The 19,644-nt window shown below is 37.6% G+C and overlaps 1 protein-coding gene across 1 annotated transcript in view; it reads right to left on the bottom strand.

Annotated features, from left to right (window-relative positions):
- Positions 1-11,307, bottom strand: part of LOC138052907 (ribosomal protein S6 kinase alpha-3-like) — a 26,296-nt gene extending 14,989 nt beyond the window's left edge. The window contains 14 exon segments of the mRNA XM_068899503.1: positions 647-749; positions 955-1,019; positions 1,710-1,798; positions 2,816-2,886; positions 3,222-3,281; positions 4,748-4,833; positions 6,098-6,135; positions 6,928-7,034; positions 8,369-8,448; positions 9,796-9,876; positions 10,317-10,398; positions 10,635-10,760; positions 10,855-10,893; positions 10,979-11,307. Coding sequence (XP_068755604.1) covers positions 647-749; positions 955-1,019; positions 1,710-1,798; positions 2,816-2,886; positions 3,222-3,281; positions 4,748-4,833; positions 6,098-6,135; positions 6,928-7,034; positions 8,369-8,448; positions 9,796-9,876; positions 10,317-10,398; positions 10,635-10,760; positions 10,855-10,893; positions 10,979-11,119 — 1,168 coding nt within the window. The 5' untranslated portion in view covers positions 11,120-11,307.
- Between the last annotated feature and the right edge of the window lie 8,337 nt (positions 11,308-19,644).

Below are 19,644 nucleotides of genomic sequence, written 5' to 3' on the forward strand. Positions count from 1 at the left end.
CTGACTAATTCCCAAAAATATGTTATTATAACTACCACCCATAACTATTTTCTCCAATACGAACAAATTAAAAGCCTTAAAAGCAATGTTTTGTAAATTGCAACATTTTTTATGTCCTAGAAATGGAAACTCTTAATTACTTTCAAGGTCACCATTCACTGACTAAATTCCCTTAAAAGTGCATAAATTCCAGTTTTGTTTTTTCCGGGTGTCAATCAGAATGTTTTTCCCACATATCACAATTAAGTAACTGATCTAACTAGCATACAATGGCTATTAGTGAAATATCCCACTTTCCACAAAATCGAAAAAATTAATATACAGTTAATTTAAAATTCCTTCATTTCTCCCTGTAGAGAGATTCAAACCGTAATATCTGACTATGGTAATTACAGTAGTTAACAGCCAATTCACAAAGTACAAAAATAATATTATTTAACAGCAGTAATACTTTTTTCATTTTTCTTTACTACATTTTGCTGGACGTCAATCAAATGTTTCCATGACGAATTCAATTGCTCCCAAGTGAACAGGACTTCAGTCATGGAAACATTTGATTGATGTTCCCCCACATTTAGTTTTGAAAAATGGAAATTACGTCGTTGAGGGCACATGTGACCGATAACCGCTGTAAGAAAGAAAATACCTTGAGGTGTCTTGGAAGTGAACTCTGGATCAAAATAAAATGCGTCATCTGCTCTTCCAGCTGCAGGTTTGAATGGCGGTTTCAATTCTTTCTTGAACAATTTCTGTAATTTTGATCAAAGATGACAACTAAGTCAGGGACGATGAAAGCTACTTTTAATTAACTCTTTCACTCCTAAGAGTGATACAGTTACTCAGAGATTTTACTGTCTGAAGCCAGATGATTTTATTTGTTAATGGGTACTGCTTCAGGGGTGAATTGAAAGGGTTAAATTATAACTTACAAAAAAATGTACCATAACACTGTACCTCCCATTCTATTGATGAAAAGAAAGAATGCGCTTTGATGTCCTCAATACCATTCTCACCGTAACCTACAAATACAAAAATACAAGTGAATCAACTTTTTTTCAGATAAATCCTGAAGACAAAAATACAAATGTACTGTGCTTATCAATAAAATGCCAGCTATTAACTAGATTATAGTTCTTTGATTTTTCCTGTTGTCAATCACCCTCATGTTGCAAATGGCACATGATGAAAACGGAATATGACAACCTGGAAGAAAATAATCTTTGAATCCTAATATAATTATTATCAACTGGAGATTTGACTCTTCATTCTTCAAAAATGATTCAAGGACAAGCTTTCTCAAAACAAACAAGTGAATTTAGCGATAAAATTTAGTATTCCCAAAAAACAAAATGTACATAGAGTAACACACTGTACTGACCTTAAAACCAGATTGCACAAAAGTCATACATGTTACCTTGGGTTCAAAATTAAATTTTTCAAACTTGTTCAATATCGACTTTTCCTTTGTGTCAGATTATGACAAGGAACATTAAAAGAAACATTACAATTTTTGTACTTACATGGGGCTTATAATTTATTCTTTCACTTGACAATGAAATCTCGACAATGTCGAAACGTTGTGCTAATCTTTTAGCGTTTATCTTTTTGATTAATATTAATATTTCAAACCAAAAAAAACATACAGTACATTAACACACATTACATTAAGATGAGGCCTTTGCAATTAATTTGAACATGTGTGTGCTTACCTAATCTATTTACAGGATTTCGCTTAAAAAGCATTCTCAGCAGACTTTGGGCGTCTGGTGACAAAAATTGTGGCATACCAAGTTTGGCCCTGTTTATATCCAAAAAACAAAGAATTGTAAGAAAAAATATTAACATAGTAGAAACCAGAATTACCTGTAATCATAGTAGTTTTCTCTATGATAAGCACTCTTACAACAAGTGACACTATGTTTGGCCCAAACCATCTCATAACAGCACAATCCTTACAAGTATTTTAGCACAACATATGAAAGGTAGAAGTGATCCTTGCACTAAACAGGATAATTTAAGCAACTGTCTTTTTATAGACACCTGAAAAATTCAGGTTGCTTCAACTGGATTCGCCCCATGACCTCTGTGATGCCACTGCAATGCTCTACCAACTGAACTACAAAATGATACAAAGTTGTGCAGTTGGGAGCAGGTCAATTTGTTGGGCTCATTTGTTTGAGGATCACTGCTACCTTTCTATAACCCACACCTCAAATGTACATGTATACATTTATCACACTTTATAATTATACCAAATGTTTTAAATGCAGTTTAACTCATTTTGTTTGCCAGTTGCGGTCAGCAGTGTTGTCAGGTTGGTGCATGACCTGTGATTTCCCACGCTTGTGTACTGTAGGGAGTAATTTTGGCACTGTTACAGAAGTAGTGTGGCTTGTGTATGGAGCATTTTTAGTGGTTATTTCCCTTTCCTTCCTCCCACTCCCCCCCCCCACCCCCCTCTTTCCACTGTTCAGATCAGTATGATGGGTGCTTGTCTCCCGTGCTGCATGGGGGCTTATGGCTGGGTTAACAGCCACGGGAGCAGTGTCCATTGACAAGCTGGCTAAAAGTTGTCAAACAATGCAGCTCAAGTTTGTGACCACTTTTTTCGGCTCTCACTTCCTTGCAAGCCTTGATTGTTTCTCAATTTAAGTAACTAGTACATTATATTAGGCATTACATGTATATTGCATGAAATTTAGAAAAAAAGCCAAATCGTGGGTTTCTGTAAGAAAATTTTTGGGACTGTTGTCAAAAAAAAAGGAAAATTTCTGCATTACTTTTCAAGGCATTCCCTTCGTCAAATTTGGCTTACTTTAAGATCATGTTCATCGTATCCTTTCTGTCTTTGCCTTGAAATGGCAGAGCTCCTGTCAGCATCTCATACTGAAATTAAAAATCTGCAGTTATCAGTCGGGTAAGTGGGTAAGGCAAAAAGTTTCAACAGTTGCAGAGACTTTACCATTTTCATTTGGTGACACCAACAATTATGGTTACTACCCTCATCTGACACAACAGGTAGGTCTGGCCTACATTTACATGTACACTCCCTCCCCCCCCCCCAACCCCCCCAAAATGACCAGTAAAATTAAATGTGACTAGATTGACAATAACGTCTGAAAAACACATCATGTACATAGCCACCGAAGCAGTTAATTCAAAGAGACCTTGCCAATTGCTGAACCATCGGGGTCATTTTATTTTCACAGCATTTCACTTACCATAAGAACTCCAAAAGACCACCAATCAGCTGCTAGGGTGTGCCCTCTTCTGTTAACAACCTTCAAGTAAGACCACACTTGTTACAGGGGCCACATGTATGTCACGCAAAATGATGTAATTTCATGACACACAAAATGCCAAAAAAAGTAGAATGAAACATTGCAATAACCCAGGGTTCTCCTTATCAGGTGGTAACCGGTAAAATTTACTGCTTGTAAGAGCACTTATTACCGCCTGCAAAGGCTCAGAAGTCGCTTATCCTTTGCAGAACGTCCAACATTAACCAAATGCTTTACAGGTTTAAAAAAGGTCCCTTACCAGTTAGGCTGAAAACTAGGGAAAACCCTGATAACCACTTAAAACTTTTGAACAACAAAAGAACTACAGACAAAGGAAAGTGAAGCATAACAAATGGTCAAGATTGAAATGGGTTGCATTTGGGTAATCTTGAAAAAGTCGGCCCAACGTTTTTTAAGTTTATCATGGCAAATCACCTTCCCAGTGGATGAAGGTTATTTTTGCTCAGAATCATCTTGTTTGGGATGTAATGATAATTTTACCAGTAAAGGAATTCAACATTACTATTTTTGAATTTTAAACTCATGATTAACTAATCATTACACCTAACACCTAAAAATAGCTAGGGCTGCAAGATGCATTTTTTCACGGTACAATACACATCTCCTTACAGGCGCCAGGATTAGGATGCATTATCTCGATACAACATTACATAAACAACTATGAACAATGGGGAGACATTTTCCGACTAACAGCCCGTTTTGTCCTCAGGTGCACAAGACTTTGTCAACTGACAATTAATGCAATGTACGCATCTGTATGCACTGTGGTTTCTCTCAGATTTTTAAACTTTAGAATCATCCTTAACGGTGAGAAGTCAAGCTGTTTTTGGAAGCTATAATTAATACGTACACCTAACAGGACTACATGTACATCCTTGTCCAATCTGGAAAGAATTGGATCAAAAAATTCCTGGGACTGTCAAATTGGATGAGGCTGTACAAATTGGAGGAGGCCAGAGTCCAATTTGGAAGTCCTCAGAATTTCTCTTATCTAATTATTTCCAAACTGGACACGACCTCACAAGCTTGTAGCTTTAATTTTCATCCTGTATAAATAAAGGTCACCTATCTATTTATCTATAATTTTAGAGTCCTATGGCTTCTACAAACACCTATCCAGCAATGCACAATACTGTAGTGCCCTGTTACTTTGTCATATGATATGTGTGGCTGCTGAAAGCAACATTTTGAGTGTTTTTTTTTTTTTTTTACATTATCAAATTGCAGTCAAAATTTTCAGCAATAAACAGTGCTGGATAACAGCCACAAGTCATTTTTGCAAGCGGTGTGCAAAAATATTATTGCAGGCCACAGGATAACTAACACACATTACCCAAGGTTCATCTCCAGAAGGTGATCACACTAATGCAACTGTTGTTTCATGACTTGCTTGCAATGTATTGTATGCATGTTCATGTAAGGAAAATTTAATGCTTTTGAATTACCTCTGGAGTCATGTACTCGACTGTTCCACAAAATTAGCATGTCTTTTGGTCATACTCGAGCTCCGATTCTTTTGAAAGTCCAAAATCTAGGACAACGATGGAAAAATAAGTCATGAATAAAATAAAATAAAATAAAAGCTGAGTTCTCAATTGTGGGATTGACTATCTGAACCACAGCTTGTTTGCAAGTAGATCGAGGTTGTTTTACTTTTCCATTGGAGCACTTTCCTAATTGCATGCATCTAATTATGAGCATTTCTGGACATTATAATTATTCTTAAAAAAACTCATTAATAATTCATGAGCCTAACAGCTATCAAAACGCCGATAAAATGTCACATGTATGAGCTTTATATCCTGATAAATCACTCCTCGTTAGTATTCTTTATATAAAGAATACTAATAAGGCATATAAGCTTGTTTTTCTTGTATGCTAATATTCACCTCTCACAATTTGAACCATTGTTTTGAGTCCAGAGGGACACGCTCTTTGTGGAATGTTTTTTAAGCCGCAGCACGTGTTTAAACCCCAATGAAACACTGCTACTCGTTTTTTAAACATTACATAATTTTATAAGTGAATACTTGTTATAAGTTGGAGTCATTCACGGATCAAATCACCACCACTTCACTTATCTAAATCAATCAAACCTATTAAAACAAACTGACTTAATTCCCTTTCACTCCTGTAAGGGCCACTGAGACTCTGCCTAACGCCAGAGGATTTTACACTCGTCAATGGGGAACCCAAAGGAGTGAAAGGGTTAACAACAATAAAATGTGCCCATTGGCCAAATGTTTAAACCTTCGTAAATAATTACTTCAAAGCTACATGTAATACTTATAGAACAAAACCTCCCAGCTAAATTACCCACTAAAAAATTTAAACTTGCATAGAATGCTGAAGCAAATGAGTGAGAAGAAAAGTTTAACATGCAGTTCACCATTCTACAGTGTACAAACCTGCAGAATTTCAGTTTGCACCTTTCAGCATTTTCAAGTGTTCATCATTCTTATATTACAGATAAAAATAATTTAGCGGTAACAGAAAAAAAGCCTGAATCATAAATTATTACAAAATTCAACTAATTGAGGAGTTGGAATGTTACCTCCAAAGCTTAATTCCAAAACAATTGAAATACCCCCAATTGTAATTGAGGCTTTTTTCTCCCTCACTAGATACATTGTAATGAACAACACTGTACTAATTAGATAGACAAGTTGAGGATCAAATCACTGAAACCTTTAAATATTTAACTAAAACTACTTCCACCATTGTCATACAAAAATGTTAACAATGTTACTCACATCCTTATCTGGAGCAGTTTTTTAAAATAACTAAGAACAAACCTGTCAAAGTTACATGACCAGCAGCATCAAGTAGAATACTGCAAGAGAATAATTATAATTATTATGAAATTTATAAAAAATTAATAAACTATGATACAATGTACAAAGCACTACAAAGCATATCAATAACATATTCACAGCATATCAATTGTAAACATTATTTTTCATTGACCGACAATGAATTCCTTACATCAGGTCTGCAGTGAATGACATTTTTTCCAGCCTCAGATGCCGCTTTCATAAATAATGATGTAGTACATGTAAATGTCATAACAAATCACCACAAAACTAAAGCACTGAAGTTTGCAATGGTTCTCACACAATTTTTAAACACTCCAGCCTGTATTTCACCTTGCACAGTCTCGTAGGAAAATGTTTCAAAGCGTCTGCACTTTATTCTAATGCAGAAAGATTTTACAAGTCAAAGGGAAGCGGTTGAGGGTTGACAAAATGAATAGACTGGATAGCTACATGTACATGAGAAACAAAAATTTAAGAAAACAACATTTGATCAATACTGATCAGTGTGACGTGGCCAGAAACAAAGTTGTTAATTAAGGCATAACTGCCACAAAAAAGATTTGGTAGGGAAAATACAGTAACTTGCAAAAATCATGGCAAGGGTAAAGCCGTAGCATAAAGTCAAAAAAACAACAGCAAAAATTTATCCACATTTGTTAGAACATCAGGCTAAATTAGTCAAGCTTTCCCCAAGTGCTGTAAACTTATTAAAGAATCAGAAATCAAACACCACTCTAACCAAGAGCCTTCAAGACATTAGACCCACACTGACGAAACCAAAAAGTCTGTGGTGGTGCAAAGGAACTTACTTTTCAGGTTTTAAATCTCTATATATAATTCCTATTTTATGAAGGTGGTCCAGTGCCAGCGCCAACTCAGCAAGGTAAAATTTCACATCTTCTTCCGTGAACATTATCTAGCATTGAGACAAAAACATGACATGCAGTTAATAATAAAATGTCGTTGGACCTGACAGCACATGAACGTTTTGTAGCAAAACATTCAAGATTCTTATTTTGGCTTTATACTCACAATACATTTGTGAGACAATGATCCATTGGAGACATTAATTTTATCCAGAAAAGTATTGTTTCCATTTACATATAAATTACCGGTATTCAGAAACCGACTTTCGGCAAATAAAACTCCCAGGAATGGGCAACTGCTCAAAAGTTGCCTTGCTAACAGAAGATCTCCAGGCTTCATATTTTTCATTTTTGTCTCTTTATCTCTCACGGTTTGGTGTAGAACTGTGTTCTTTGGTGACATGTACAGTGTACATGTACACAATACCTATTTGGGTTGACCCAAATGATTAAGTTCGATGGTTTATTTGAGTGTCAAGTGTTTATGAGTCAATGAGTCAACGAGTTAGTGCAGTTAATTAAACCATAAAATGAAAGCTAAAATTTCAGAGTGCTTAGGCCTAATCACTGAAACCAGGGCTTGAGCTTAATCAACAAATTATTGCTATATTGACTGTGAGTCCATTGACTCATGACTCGTTGACTCATTGACTCATTTGACTCATAAAACATGTGTTCTTGGTTTATTCAGAAGTCAAACTTTTCATGTGACAAACCAAATTCTTGAAGTAAACAAATACCATTTTCAATGGTTAAAATAATTAAGAAAGTGAACTGGTGAAAGAGGTTTCAAATGACTCTTTTCCATTCCATCCCATTTGGCATCAGTACAAAAAGCCAAAATAGTTACTCTGATAATTTAGTTGCTAAGTTGGAACAGCTTTCATATTCAAGGAAATTGCGATCATATTGAGATGTGATTGTCCATCATGAATTTTAGTTCATATAAATAGTGTTAAAGCAAGTTGGAAGTCAACCATTATGAGCTGTCTAGTTTCAGAATGTTCCAGCCAGTTTCTCCAGAACGCTCTCAACGGACGTTATACTTTTCTGATTTCTCTTCACACAGCACATGTATATGGTGAAGTGTCACTACTCTCCATTAGCCAATCATCAGCGCAGTTATATTGAAAAATTCATTTAAGTAATTTCTGCGTTAGGTTCAGCCCATGAGAAGGTTCGACGTCTGAATCAGTGTCAAACTTTTGCAGTCCAATAGAACGGCGGGTTGACTGAAATACAAATCCGTCACACCTAATCGATTCATACGTTGAACATTTCATGTGCCAAATTTAATGACTAGGTTCAGCACATGAAAAGGTCTACATTTGAAACGGGCCTTAATTAAGTAATTTATTATTGTGAAGTTTCTAATTCAGCCTACCTCTTTTGAAAGTCTAGTAAACAAATCTCCTCCTCTTAAAAAATCAAGGATCAAATAAACTTTGCCTTCTGTTTGGAAAGCTAAAAGGAATCAGAGAGAATAGATTAACCAACAAATACATAATTTAATTTGATTTTTTGTAAGCTCGCAATTAATAGAGCATTCTGCTTACCAGTATGAGGTTATTATTATTATTATTATTATTATTATTATTATTATTATTAATGAGAACTATCTCACCAGTTATAGGTTTAATTTGCTGGGTGCATTTAATAACAAGCCTCAGCCCCTACCTCAGGCTCAGAGGCTCAATGCTTGCTTAAAGATAACAGCTTTGGTTAAAATTAGTGTCATCTGAGCACCTATGGATATAGATATATATATGGTACTTTCAAGTAGCTGGGAGACTCCAATGCCTTTGTTAATGATCCAGGGTCCCAATTACTGTTGGCACTGTATGGGTAGACACTTGATCGATGTAGCCACCTCATCTTAAAAGCTTACTCTTCATATTTCCCCACCTTCTATTTCTGTTTCTCAACGGCATTGACGTGGCATGGAACAGAATTCTTATTACACTTATTATTATTAAATATTATTATTATTATTATTATTATTATTATCATCATCATCTCTGATTCTTCTTGATTCTTCAGTCACGTTCACCATTAGCGCTGGATCCAGCCCAGGTTCTGGGGCTCCAATGGGTAGTCATGGTCTTCGTTCGATCTATAGAACTTTTCGGAGGATGTGACTTGATCTTAGGAAGGCGATCTTTCGAAGTTCTGTGATGTTAATTTTTGTTGGTATCTTGTCAATGTGTTTTTCGATGCCTTTCTTGACTACTCCAAAATACAAGTGCCCCGATGACAACAGGCAATGTTATTGTTTTCAATCCCCACATTTTCGTAATCTCAACTTCCAGATCTTTATATTTGGACAATTTCTCTTTATTATTATTATTATTATTATTATTATGGACACTTAGTGATATTGCGGTTTTACATGATCAATAGCACAGCGAGACTAGTCCTTTCGTATTATTATTATTATTATTATTATTATTATTATTATTATTATTATTATTATTATTATCACTACTTTTATTATTGTCATTATTATCACAGGTCATTGAACAGCTGGTCATAAACAAATAGAAATATAAACTGACAATTTATTGTGACATTCTTTGATTTGAGGATTGAGGAATTACTGATTAAGAAATACACTTACACTATATGTAACTCGTTTTAGAACTTACAATATGTATCTTTGAATTTTTGGTCAAACAGCATGTAATACTAACGAGTTTCAATCTAAGATTTCAATAAGGATTAGAGAGGGGTTTATTGGGTATCTTCACACTTGTTCTTCAACAGTATTGTGCATAAGCTAGGTGAGACGAAACCACACCACGAAGTACCCACCATAATGAAGTTTCACGATGAACGGATGTTGCACATCAACCAGAATGTCCCTCTCTTTCTTTGTTCTTAAGCGATCACGAACTGGAACCAACAAAAAGAGCAACTCAATTTAAATTGCCTCTACACGATCATTGAACCAACATATCAGCGCAACAACGTAAAGGCCGATTTGTCACGAAAGCAAAATTTCTACAGTACGACGAAGCAAAACGAGTTAAAAAGTTCTTCTCGGTTTCTCTGAAATCTCGTCTCTGTCGATAGAACGAGTTAAATCGGACATAAAGAGGAATATCAAAGTTGTACATTTCATATAGCATATCATCCCAGACACGCAAAGAACAAAAATGTAAATAAATTTGTGGCAAAATTATAAGGCTTCTATTATTCTGTAATGTATGTACACAACGACATCCCAGCAAAAAGCAGTTTAAAATCCGGCCTTTTGAAAGTGTGCAAATAATACCGAGATAGAGGTCTGCTGTGTAATAGATAAGCATATTTCTGCAAATGTTATTTTCAACCTTTCAAAGTCGCTTTCTTCAGTACTTTCATCGCGTACAAGTTTCCTGCATCAGAGTCGGTCAATTTGCGCACCAAAAACACCTGAAAGACAATGTATAACAGCTCCACTGACGACTCGATAACACTAATCTCTATAAAAAATAAATAATACAGGACAGCCGGAGTAAGTGCGATGAATAAAAGAGACGAGAAATAAATAAAACAGACAAAATGTCAACATAGCAGTAAATTACCGCATTAAAAAGGCCGATAGAAGGAGCCGGGGCACATTAATTTATTACTGCAACTGACAATAACATTAAACGAGAACAAATTACCTTTCCGAATGACCCTTGTCCAAGAACTTTGAGTAGTTCGAATTGTGAAGGATCTGCCTTCCCACAGGCTTTGGAATTGATGACTTCGCTGGCGACATCGATGAGCGAAGAGGCCTCATCAATAGGCTAATAGACATAAAAAAACGCGGAGAGCAAACGTTTAAATCTTTATGCAGACATGCAAGGTTAACCAAATCAGTTCGCAATAAACCCAGCTTACTCCATTCTTATTCACATCGGTCATTTCTTCGTCTGCAACCTAAGAAGTCAGAGAGAGATGACTGAAATTTCAAGACTTGTACTGGACTCGAAATCGAAAATTCTGAACTTGTGGGGAAATTCACCTCCATTTCCTCGTGGACTTTCATTTTTTGCCATGGGTCGGCTAAATAAGCCAAAGGCATGATGATGCTATACTCCGCAGCCGATAAAATGACCTTTCCTCTCGCTTTGTGGAACCCAAGATGAGCAGTTCGATATCGCATTCAGATCGAGGCTGAAAAAAGCCACGCCAAAAAATGCATTCTTTGAGGCTCGAAACTACCGGAAGCGGAAAAACGAAGCTCAAATTCGTGATGTGTCAAAAACCTTCTTTTTTCCATCAAAAAAAAAAAAAGAATAATTCAAATTTGACCGGCTTCCATGTCTGATGTTATGCGATGATCATTAACGACCGATAAATAGTTAGGGTACTTATCGATGAGATTACAAGAATGCCAAGAGCGAACTTTGCGCTCCAGCATAAATTTATTTATGATGCATAACCGCGTTCTAAAATTAGAAATTAAGACATCTATTATCACTGAAAAAGTCATGCAAATTATTATTTTAACTTCGGAAAGCATGATCTTTTAAAATAAAAAAAAGTCGAATCATTAACATACGAGATATACTAACCCGTAATCTTTAAATTTAGTAGACAGAACCGCACGTACTACCAACCACTAAGGTCAGCTGTAGAGGAACCGATTCTACAGGAACACTTCGTAAGCATGATTGTAAAAAAAATACACGACTTCAAAACTATTAATATTTAGAGAACAGTTAAATTTAATAAACATATTTCTATGAACTCTTAGTAAGAATTAAAGAATTTTTTTTGTCCGCGAATGTTTAGAAATCTTTATTCATCAGACCGATGGGATTCATAGATACAGCATGTTTGAGGCCGTCAAGTCACGGATTCTTGTGAACGAGCACGAAGCTCCAAATTTCGCGGCACTACTGGGACAAATTTCAAAAAGACGATTTGTATCTAAAACAATATTGGTAAAAATTCACTAGCTACTAAACAAGAAAAATGTTAATGCCCCAACTGGGGTTCAAAAGACACGGAAAACTCACCTTGTTCACCATAATTTCCTCGCGTCTTCGAATGCCTCGAAAGAATTTCGCAATATGAAGACGAGAGAGCCACCGAGACACTTGGACAGATTCTTTTTTGATGATTTTAAGAAGTCCAATATATGAATTTAGAGAGTTGTGGCACGTAATACAACGATTGTCTGGATCAGTACAAGTTCTGTTTATCCTACAGTCGCATGGAAAATTTACATGAAATCTTTCTCGTCACTTCCGGAAATGTCATATGACGTCATAGATATTTATAAGGCTGAAATTTGCCGAGAGGCTTCCTTACGTCATTGCTCTCAGTTTAAGGCTAAAGCGCAACTGAAAGCAAAACGATTCAGAACGCGAATTATTTGTGATAAAATAATCCACGACTTCCTTGCGTCAGACATTAGACCTCTTGGCTATCACCTGATTGCTACGTACTCTCCGAGGACGGAAATGGTGTATGCCCAAATAATTCGTCAAAACACCCTTGCTTTGCCGGTCAACGTTTTCAAAAGGAAACGCTAGGATTAAAGAATGGGATAACATAGTAAATGAAACTGTAGAACGTGGTCGTTTAAAAACGGGAGGAAAAAGTATCCCACCCAAATGCGCGATTAAAGTTAGGTTGAAGACGTACAAAAGTCACAAAAGACCCCGCCAAAAGAGTGGTGACACATTTTAGAGGAAATTCCATTCGGAAGTGATCGGCAACCCCTGTTCAAATAACAATAAACAGAAGCTTGTAACAGATAAAACCACCTAGAATCGGAGAGAATCTAAACCTAAGATAAGGACCTTGAAAGCGAAATATTTCCTTTTAGCAATGGTTTTACTCAAAAAGCACTCGAATCAACCAACTTTTGAAAAAAGCTGGACATCAACAGCCCTATGGAAAAAGGTATGCTTTTAGACTATATTCGCCACTCACAGCGCAGTTCAACGGCGAAAAGAGTACATCGATTTTTGACGTTTTCGGTGGGAGGAAAACGATTAAAACATGTCAGGCAAAAAATCATTCACACCTTCTTGCATGCCAGCTATTGTGTGGTTAGGTATGTTCCACAACAGGATATTTATCGGATTGACCTTAAATGGAAAAACCAACAATAAAGGTTGTATTGCGTCTTTTTCTCACCCTCACTTTGAATTAAGGTCAAATTCGGCAGGCCCTCGCACTGTAAATGAAAGGTGCTTTAATAAATGTAAGGGAGCCGACAGATTGTCTTTTTTCACACAAAATCTGATGACAGGGGAGGGTACATAGACGAAGTAGACAATTCTGCGGTACATCATCTTTGTCCTCAGAGAGAGGTGCGCCCTGACCGCAGGGAACCAGTTGTTGTATTATGATTCGCTGCTAAGTGAAAGCGATCATCGCAGGAAAGAAAAGGAAAGGAAAGGAAAGGAAAGGAGCTTTATTTCAGCGTTTAGTCGTTCTAGCGCTGGACAGGAGCCCATCTGGAGGGTGCAACTTCCCTACCGCGTCTGTGAAACGGCGTTTTCACAAGTAGGTTTATTTTAGACTAGCCCTTCCCGCTAATAAGGCAAAAAACAAAGGCAGTTCCGGTTCGGTGACCCTGTGACGTAAGCTTAATTTCTTGTAATTGGCCATCGGGCTCCTGTGGGAGTCTCATTCGCGGGAAATTCAATCTAAAAATAAATCGGTCGGTGAAAACACCGTTACACGAACACAGTAGAGTTGTAGGGGGTCATGGGTTACTGCGCTGGAGCACTAATAGGGGAAACTGTAAACTGAAATTAAAAATCAACGCAAATCAAGTCAAATGTTGGTTTTGAGGAGAGGGGAAACCGAAGTACCCGAAGAAAAACCTCTCAGTGCAGAGTAGAGAACCAGCAAACTCAACCCACATATGACGCCGAGTCTGGGAATCGAACCCGGGCCACATTAGCGGGAGGCGAGTGCTCTCACCACTGCGCCATCCCTGCATCCGAAGGATGGAGCAAGAAGCCTGAAACGATCACTTTTCACTTAGTATAACATAACCGCAGTTCAATTATATGCAAATGTATCAAATTATACATATTCTCGATCGCCTGATTCGCTGCTCTTTAATAACCTTTTTCGTTGAGATACAGGTAGATCAAGAGAATGAGGAATTAATTAGGAAGATCAAATTATAGCGTGCTGCGCCGACTGGGTAACAAACGGTAGTTCATGACGCGGAAACAATAACTCCCCAACCGGAATTTTCTCTCTAGCGCCGTGGGGTTTTTGTTTTCTCTCTACTTACCCCCCCCCCACCCCCCGCCGGGGAGACTCCCATATAAAAAGGACGGGGTTGCTCGTCGGAAGTTTTGAAAAGAACCCCTAGGAGGTACCAAGATCCTGTCTTGTGGACGTGGCATGAGTTTTTTTCACTCAGGCTAAGAGGTACCAAATTATGGGTTTTGATTAAACAAAATTAAAAATTAGTTAATTGTCAAATGTCTCCTGTCATAATTTTTCGGCTAATATAATAATATTTTTCGGCTCAATACCTTAAGAGGTACCGCTAAAGCTCCCGCTGTGGACCTTTTGAGGCTGAACACCCAAAGAGGTACCAAAACCGCTTTTTTAACCCCTAAAAGTACGACGAGCACCCCCGTCCATTTTATATGGGAGTCCCCCCCCCCCCCCCCACGCGGGCTTAGCCAGCCAACGCAAAACGTCTCCACCACCTTCCCAAAAGCATAAATTCTAAAAGTACCCAGCCATGAGAAAGGAATCACTCTGAGCAGGGTAAAAGTTGTCTCGCTCGCTTCTAGAGGTGAGCTCCTTTCGAATTATCCAGGGAATGACAAGGAATGTGTGTATATGGGGGACAGAAGCAAGAGGGAAGAATGGAGGAAAGGACTCGGACGCGAGGGATAGGGGTGGAAGCATGCGCACGTATGAGTAGCCAGCCCCTCCCCCGCGCAAGGGAAAGTAGTCTCCCTCGCAGCCGTTTTTTGGATGTCACGCAACGTTCCCCCAACGTTCTTTTGGGGGAACGTTGCGTGACATCCAAAAAACGGCTGCGAGGGAGACTAAAGGAAAAGAGGTTATAGGGACTGCATGTAGGATGAAATTCCCGGTCCCTACGTCCACGCCGGCATCCTCGTGACTTGTAAACAACAGAATCTGTCAAGGATGATTCCGCGTGGCCAGTATGGGCTCTCAAAAGAACAATAGTACGTGATTTTCGGCGAAACCGAAAGATTTCGAGAATTTTCACGCCTCCTAATAAACAAGTCGAGTGAATGTTCGAGGTTAGGAACACTTAGCTCACTTCAAATGTGTATCAGACGTCAACTGGGAATATCGCGTAAAGGCGAACAAAATATATAAGTCTTTGTATCTATGTCCAAAGAAAAACCTACTGTTCATTGGTTAAAAGATCCAGAGAAATAACTCTGGAAATCTTGAAGATACAGTATCCCGTGACAAAATGAGTTGGAGACCGTTCACTTCAAAAGATTATTTCTCGAGAATATTAGGCCTTTAAGTGTTTTTTTCATTCATCCATGAACAAACTCAGCATACACATGCTAATCACCAGCTGATAACACAAAAGTGCAAGTAATAATGAGCTTCATTCAACAAAATAAGCGAATCCGACAAAGAAATGCCGTTTTGTTCCCCTCCATTATCAACTGTTTGTGATGGATATAAACTCCTAATCATGAGAGAACCGCTTCCGCTCACAGACGCCAGACAGCGCCCGTTAGCAACTATGTCGGTAAATTTTAGACAATCAACCATCTTAAATCAGTGGAGCAGTTCAGTTAGCGCCAATACTGAGAAAAGTATATTGAATTTATTTATAATGCATATTTGAAATAAAAACGTGTATCAGTTCATTAACATAATCTTCGAAATGTAAAAAATCGCACTAAATTACCTTAAGATTTGCCAATTCAAGTGTCCGGAAGATTCGATGTTTGAACTACACCAACACATAATTTTACGATAAAAGCTCATTGAATTTGGTCGGGCTCTTTTCAAAACCGCAAGTGCACTCGTGAAAATTGTCAGGTGCAATTGTTAAGTATCTTAAATCCCTGCCGAGTCTCTCCCATGGATATTTGCCCAATACAGTATCGTGTATTTTAAATAAAACAATGTGCCATTGTCGTATTGTCATCGCACAAAGACAGATTTTCACTTGAAGGCCAAGTTTAGTCCCTCAACAATACAGTTCGGTCCTTTAAGACTACAACTCCATTCTTATGCAAAGCGAATTCAATGTTTGTTTTTGGTAGAGGGTTGTCGTGGAAGTCAATATTAAGCAAAGAGATATTTTACCGCTGAACAAGCTGTGTCGTTTGTCAACGGAACTTGGTTTTCTGAAATACTTTCTTTACTTGCTTTCTTTTTTTTTCTTATATCTTCTCCTTTGACACTGCCTCTGGTGTCCCGACGGGAAGGTCGAAAATAAAAGGAAAAATACTCGCAGCGCTGTCAACTTTTTACCCCGCTTTCACCGGAAACGGACAACAAAGGACGCAATTCAATTATAGTCGTCAATGTTTCAGTGCCACAGCACATTTTAATAGAAGTGCCCAACTATCTATTCTTTCTTTCTCCTTTTTTCTTTCCTCTTCCGATAATCCTCTACTCTTCTCTCGTTAACGTCCATGCGCGTATGGCGAATCAGTTGGCTGTCTTCATTCTCATGTACTGCTAACCTTGGAGTTCATTTTCTTTTTGTAAGCACCTTACCACACTTGAAGACGTTTTGGCGAGTGTCATTGTTACGGTAGTTGTTGGGCGAGCCGCCCAGCCTAACTTAACAGGACGTTTGTCCTTCTTCCAGTTCACTATACACACGGACGGCTTGTCCGAGACACATGGCAGGCCTGACCTGCAGAGTAGCCGGCTTCTTACTAAAGCTAACCAAGACGGACAGTTGGGCCGGAAGGTTTACGAAATGAAATCATTCCATTGGACGCTTTGAAAATCATCAAACATAAAATAATTCAACGTGACTTACATGTAAAGCGGTTTTCAACTGAGTGACAAAGTACCCAACGGCTCTCAGTGTTCCTAAATTATGAATTATGCCGTATGGATAATTCCTTATTTGGTGAGAATTAAAACCCAGCGCCAACAAAAGGAAAGAGGAAAATCTACTACCAGGGAGACCGGAGAGTTCTCCTTGGAGCTCACGCATGGCGCGTTCAATTCCTCTAACAGTCTCCAAGGCCCACATTTTGGTATTAAAAGTTCGTTTAACTTTTAGCGCTAAACAGTGAAGCAAGATTGAGAAAAAATAGCAATAATTACAGTTTTTGTATTTATTGCCAAACTAATAAACTGCACCAAGTACACTGCCGTATTTCGAGGCATTGATTCTAGAGTTTTTTTGCTTTCAACGTTTAACAAAATTGCATGAGCGTAAGTTCGTTACAGCGCATGCGTGGCTTAGATAGACAGCTCAGACACACAATAGTTACTTCATTGGAAATCCCTGTCATTATACATAAAGTGTCCAGAGTCCCACTTTTGCGTCGATGGCACACTGGCCCCTCTCCCCCTCAAGCACTGATTAACCAAGCAAAGTAATCCAAATTTCTGTACTAATCGAACCAATCTTTGATTATGTAACTAAAGATTATTATGTAATATCAGGAGCCTGGTAATGTTGATTCAAGGATAACTTCTCTGTATTTGCGTCAAGAACCATTTTTAAAACTCTATTCATCCTTGACAAATGTTCTTCGTTTCTCGAGATCTACCAGTGGATGCTTGGGCGTGTCTGTTCGCACGTTGCGTTTCGGAACCAATGAAAGACGTCTTCACCTAAGAATTCGAAAAATTCAGACAGTACAGGAAATTTCTCGGGAAATGGTTGAGGGATCAATTGAACTAATGTTCTTGAGAGGTGCTTACAAAAAAATATTGGCCCAGATTTGGTCATAGCGTTTCGTGTTCCTTATTTAGAATTAATGACTTATTTGTTTCTTTTTACTCAGTGAATGAAGCTTTGCGTCAGACTTGAATAGAATAGGATGGAATCTTTATTTATCCACGATAGGAGTTAAAGCTAAAAAGCTTGTGGGGTCGTGTACTTAACAAAGTAATTACATTTCTAAAAACATCCGAAGTAAGAAGCTATAATACAGTAAAACATTAACATTCAAATTTTCTACATCTCAACTTAAAAATACGTATAATCTGTTAATCTATTCCTGAAACTTACGTGGAGAATAAAAGTGTTAAATACATCACCAAAAATTAATTTCCTGTAAGTTAAAATTTTAATCAACTGTGTTTGGTCTAAGCTTTCTCTCTCTCTTTCTCTCACTTGGGACATGAATACCTCTTGGATAAAAGCTCGTTTGCGTGGTGAAGACAAAATGACAACTCAGTCATAGTTTGGAACTCCGAATACGACTGAAACGATTTTCCAAGCAAAATGATCATTGCAATTAATGAATTATTAATAAAGCAACTTGGGCATGAAAAAACATTCGCACTTGCTTCAGTTATGTGGTTATTGGGAAGACTAGCTGGACTACGAACCCGGCCCACGAGACTTTCGAAATTCACCACTGCCCCGAACCGTGTTTCCCTTCCTTAACGGGTTCGTTAAATATTGACAATATTAATATTTTGATGTTCGTAGTTGAGTCAAGACGCGTGAGACAGGGAACATAAAGAAAGGATATTGCATGAGCGCTTTGGGATACGAATTTTCAGCATTCGAAGATAAAATTCGTATCCCCAAGCGGCCATCTAATGTTGTGTTTATTAAATAGATATTGATGAAATGTCCAGGTTTAAAACAACTTGTTTTAATCATTTTCGAAATGATGAAAACGTGGTCACCAACCTCTAAAACACTTAGGTTGTGTAACATGAAACAAGATATGAACGGTATGAAAAGCAAATCATGATGTCAAATTTTGCAATAAAAATCTGAAAAATGTTAATGTAGTAGAGAAGAGTTATCTTGAAGCACAAAAGTAACTTACAATGAAGACGAAGCTCGCGTTTTATTGACTAATCGTGTTCGTTACCATGACGACACCTATATTTTCACATGTGAAAGATAAGAATGATACGTTCACTGCGCGCGGTGAAGATATGGTTTTTTAGTAAAAGGAGAAATCCTGGTATTTCATCAGTATCTATATAATAATTATTTACCATGCATAGTACTCCAGCTACACATCGTTTCATAGATAGGTTTTTTTGGGGGCCGTTCAAATTTATCAGAACTTATTTACATCAAGTTCATGATTTCGCGTTACGCCGGTATCTCATGCATGAGCCAGTGCACGAAGCAGAGCTTTCTTGACCGTTGAAAACTACTTCTTCCTTTGTTTGGTCGTTACTAAGAAATTGAAAGATAAACTTGGCATCAATGTTTAATATTATTGGCCTCACTTAAGTTCCTTTTCATTCAAATAAAAGCATTGAAAGTACTTACTTCCTATAAGTCAAACAATATTTCTGATTTTTGCACTATTTTGGTTGTTGATTTAATAATGCCACAAATCAGTGCCTTCCGTCGATCGATGACGGAGCAGAAACCTTAAGCAACGACAACAGCGACGGCAACGAGAACGTCATCTTAAAATATAAATTCGTGCTATTTTAATCGCAGCTCGTGACTATTTCAACCTTTTTTATATGACAAGGGTGTTTTAGTTCCTCAAAAAATGACACTCGTCAGAACAGCACTTA

Source organism: Montipora capricornis, chromosome 6 (genome assembly GCF_036669925.1).
Source record: "Montipora capricornis isolate CH-2021 chromosome 6, ASM3666992v2, whole genome shotgun sequence".
NCBI lineage: Eukaryota > Metazoa > Cnidaria > Anthozoa > Scleractinia > Acroporidae > Montipora > Montipora capricornis.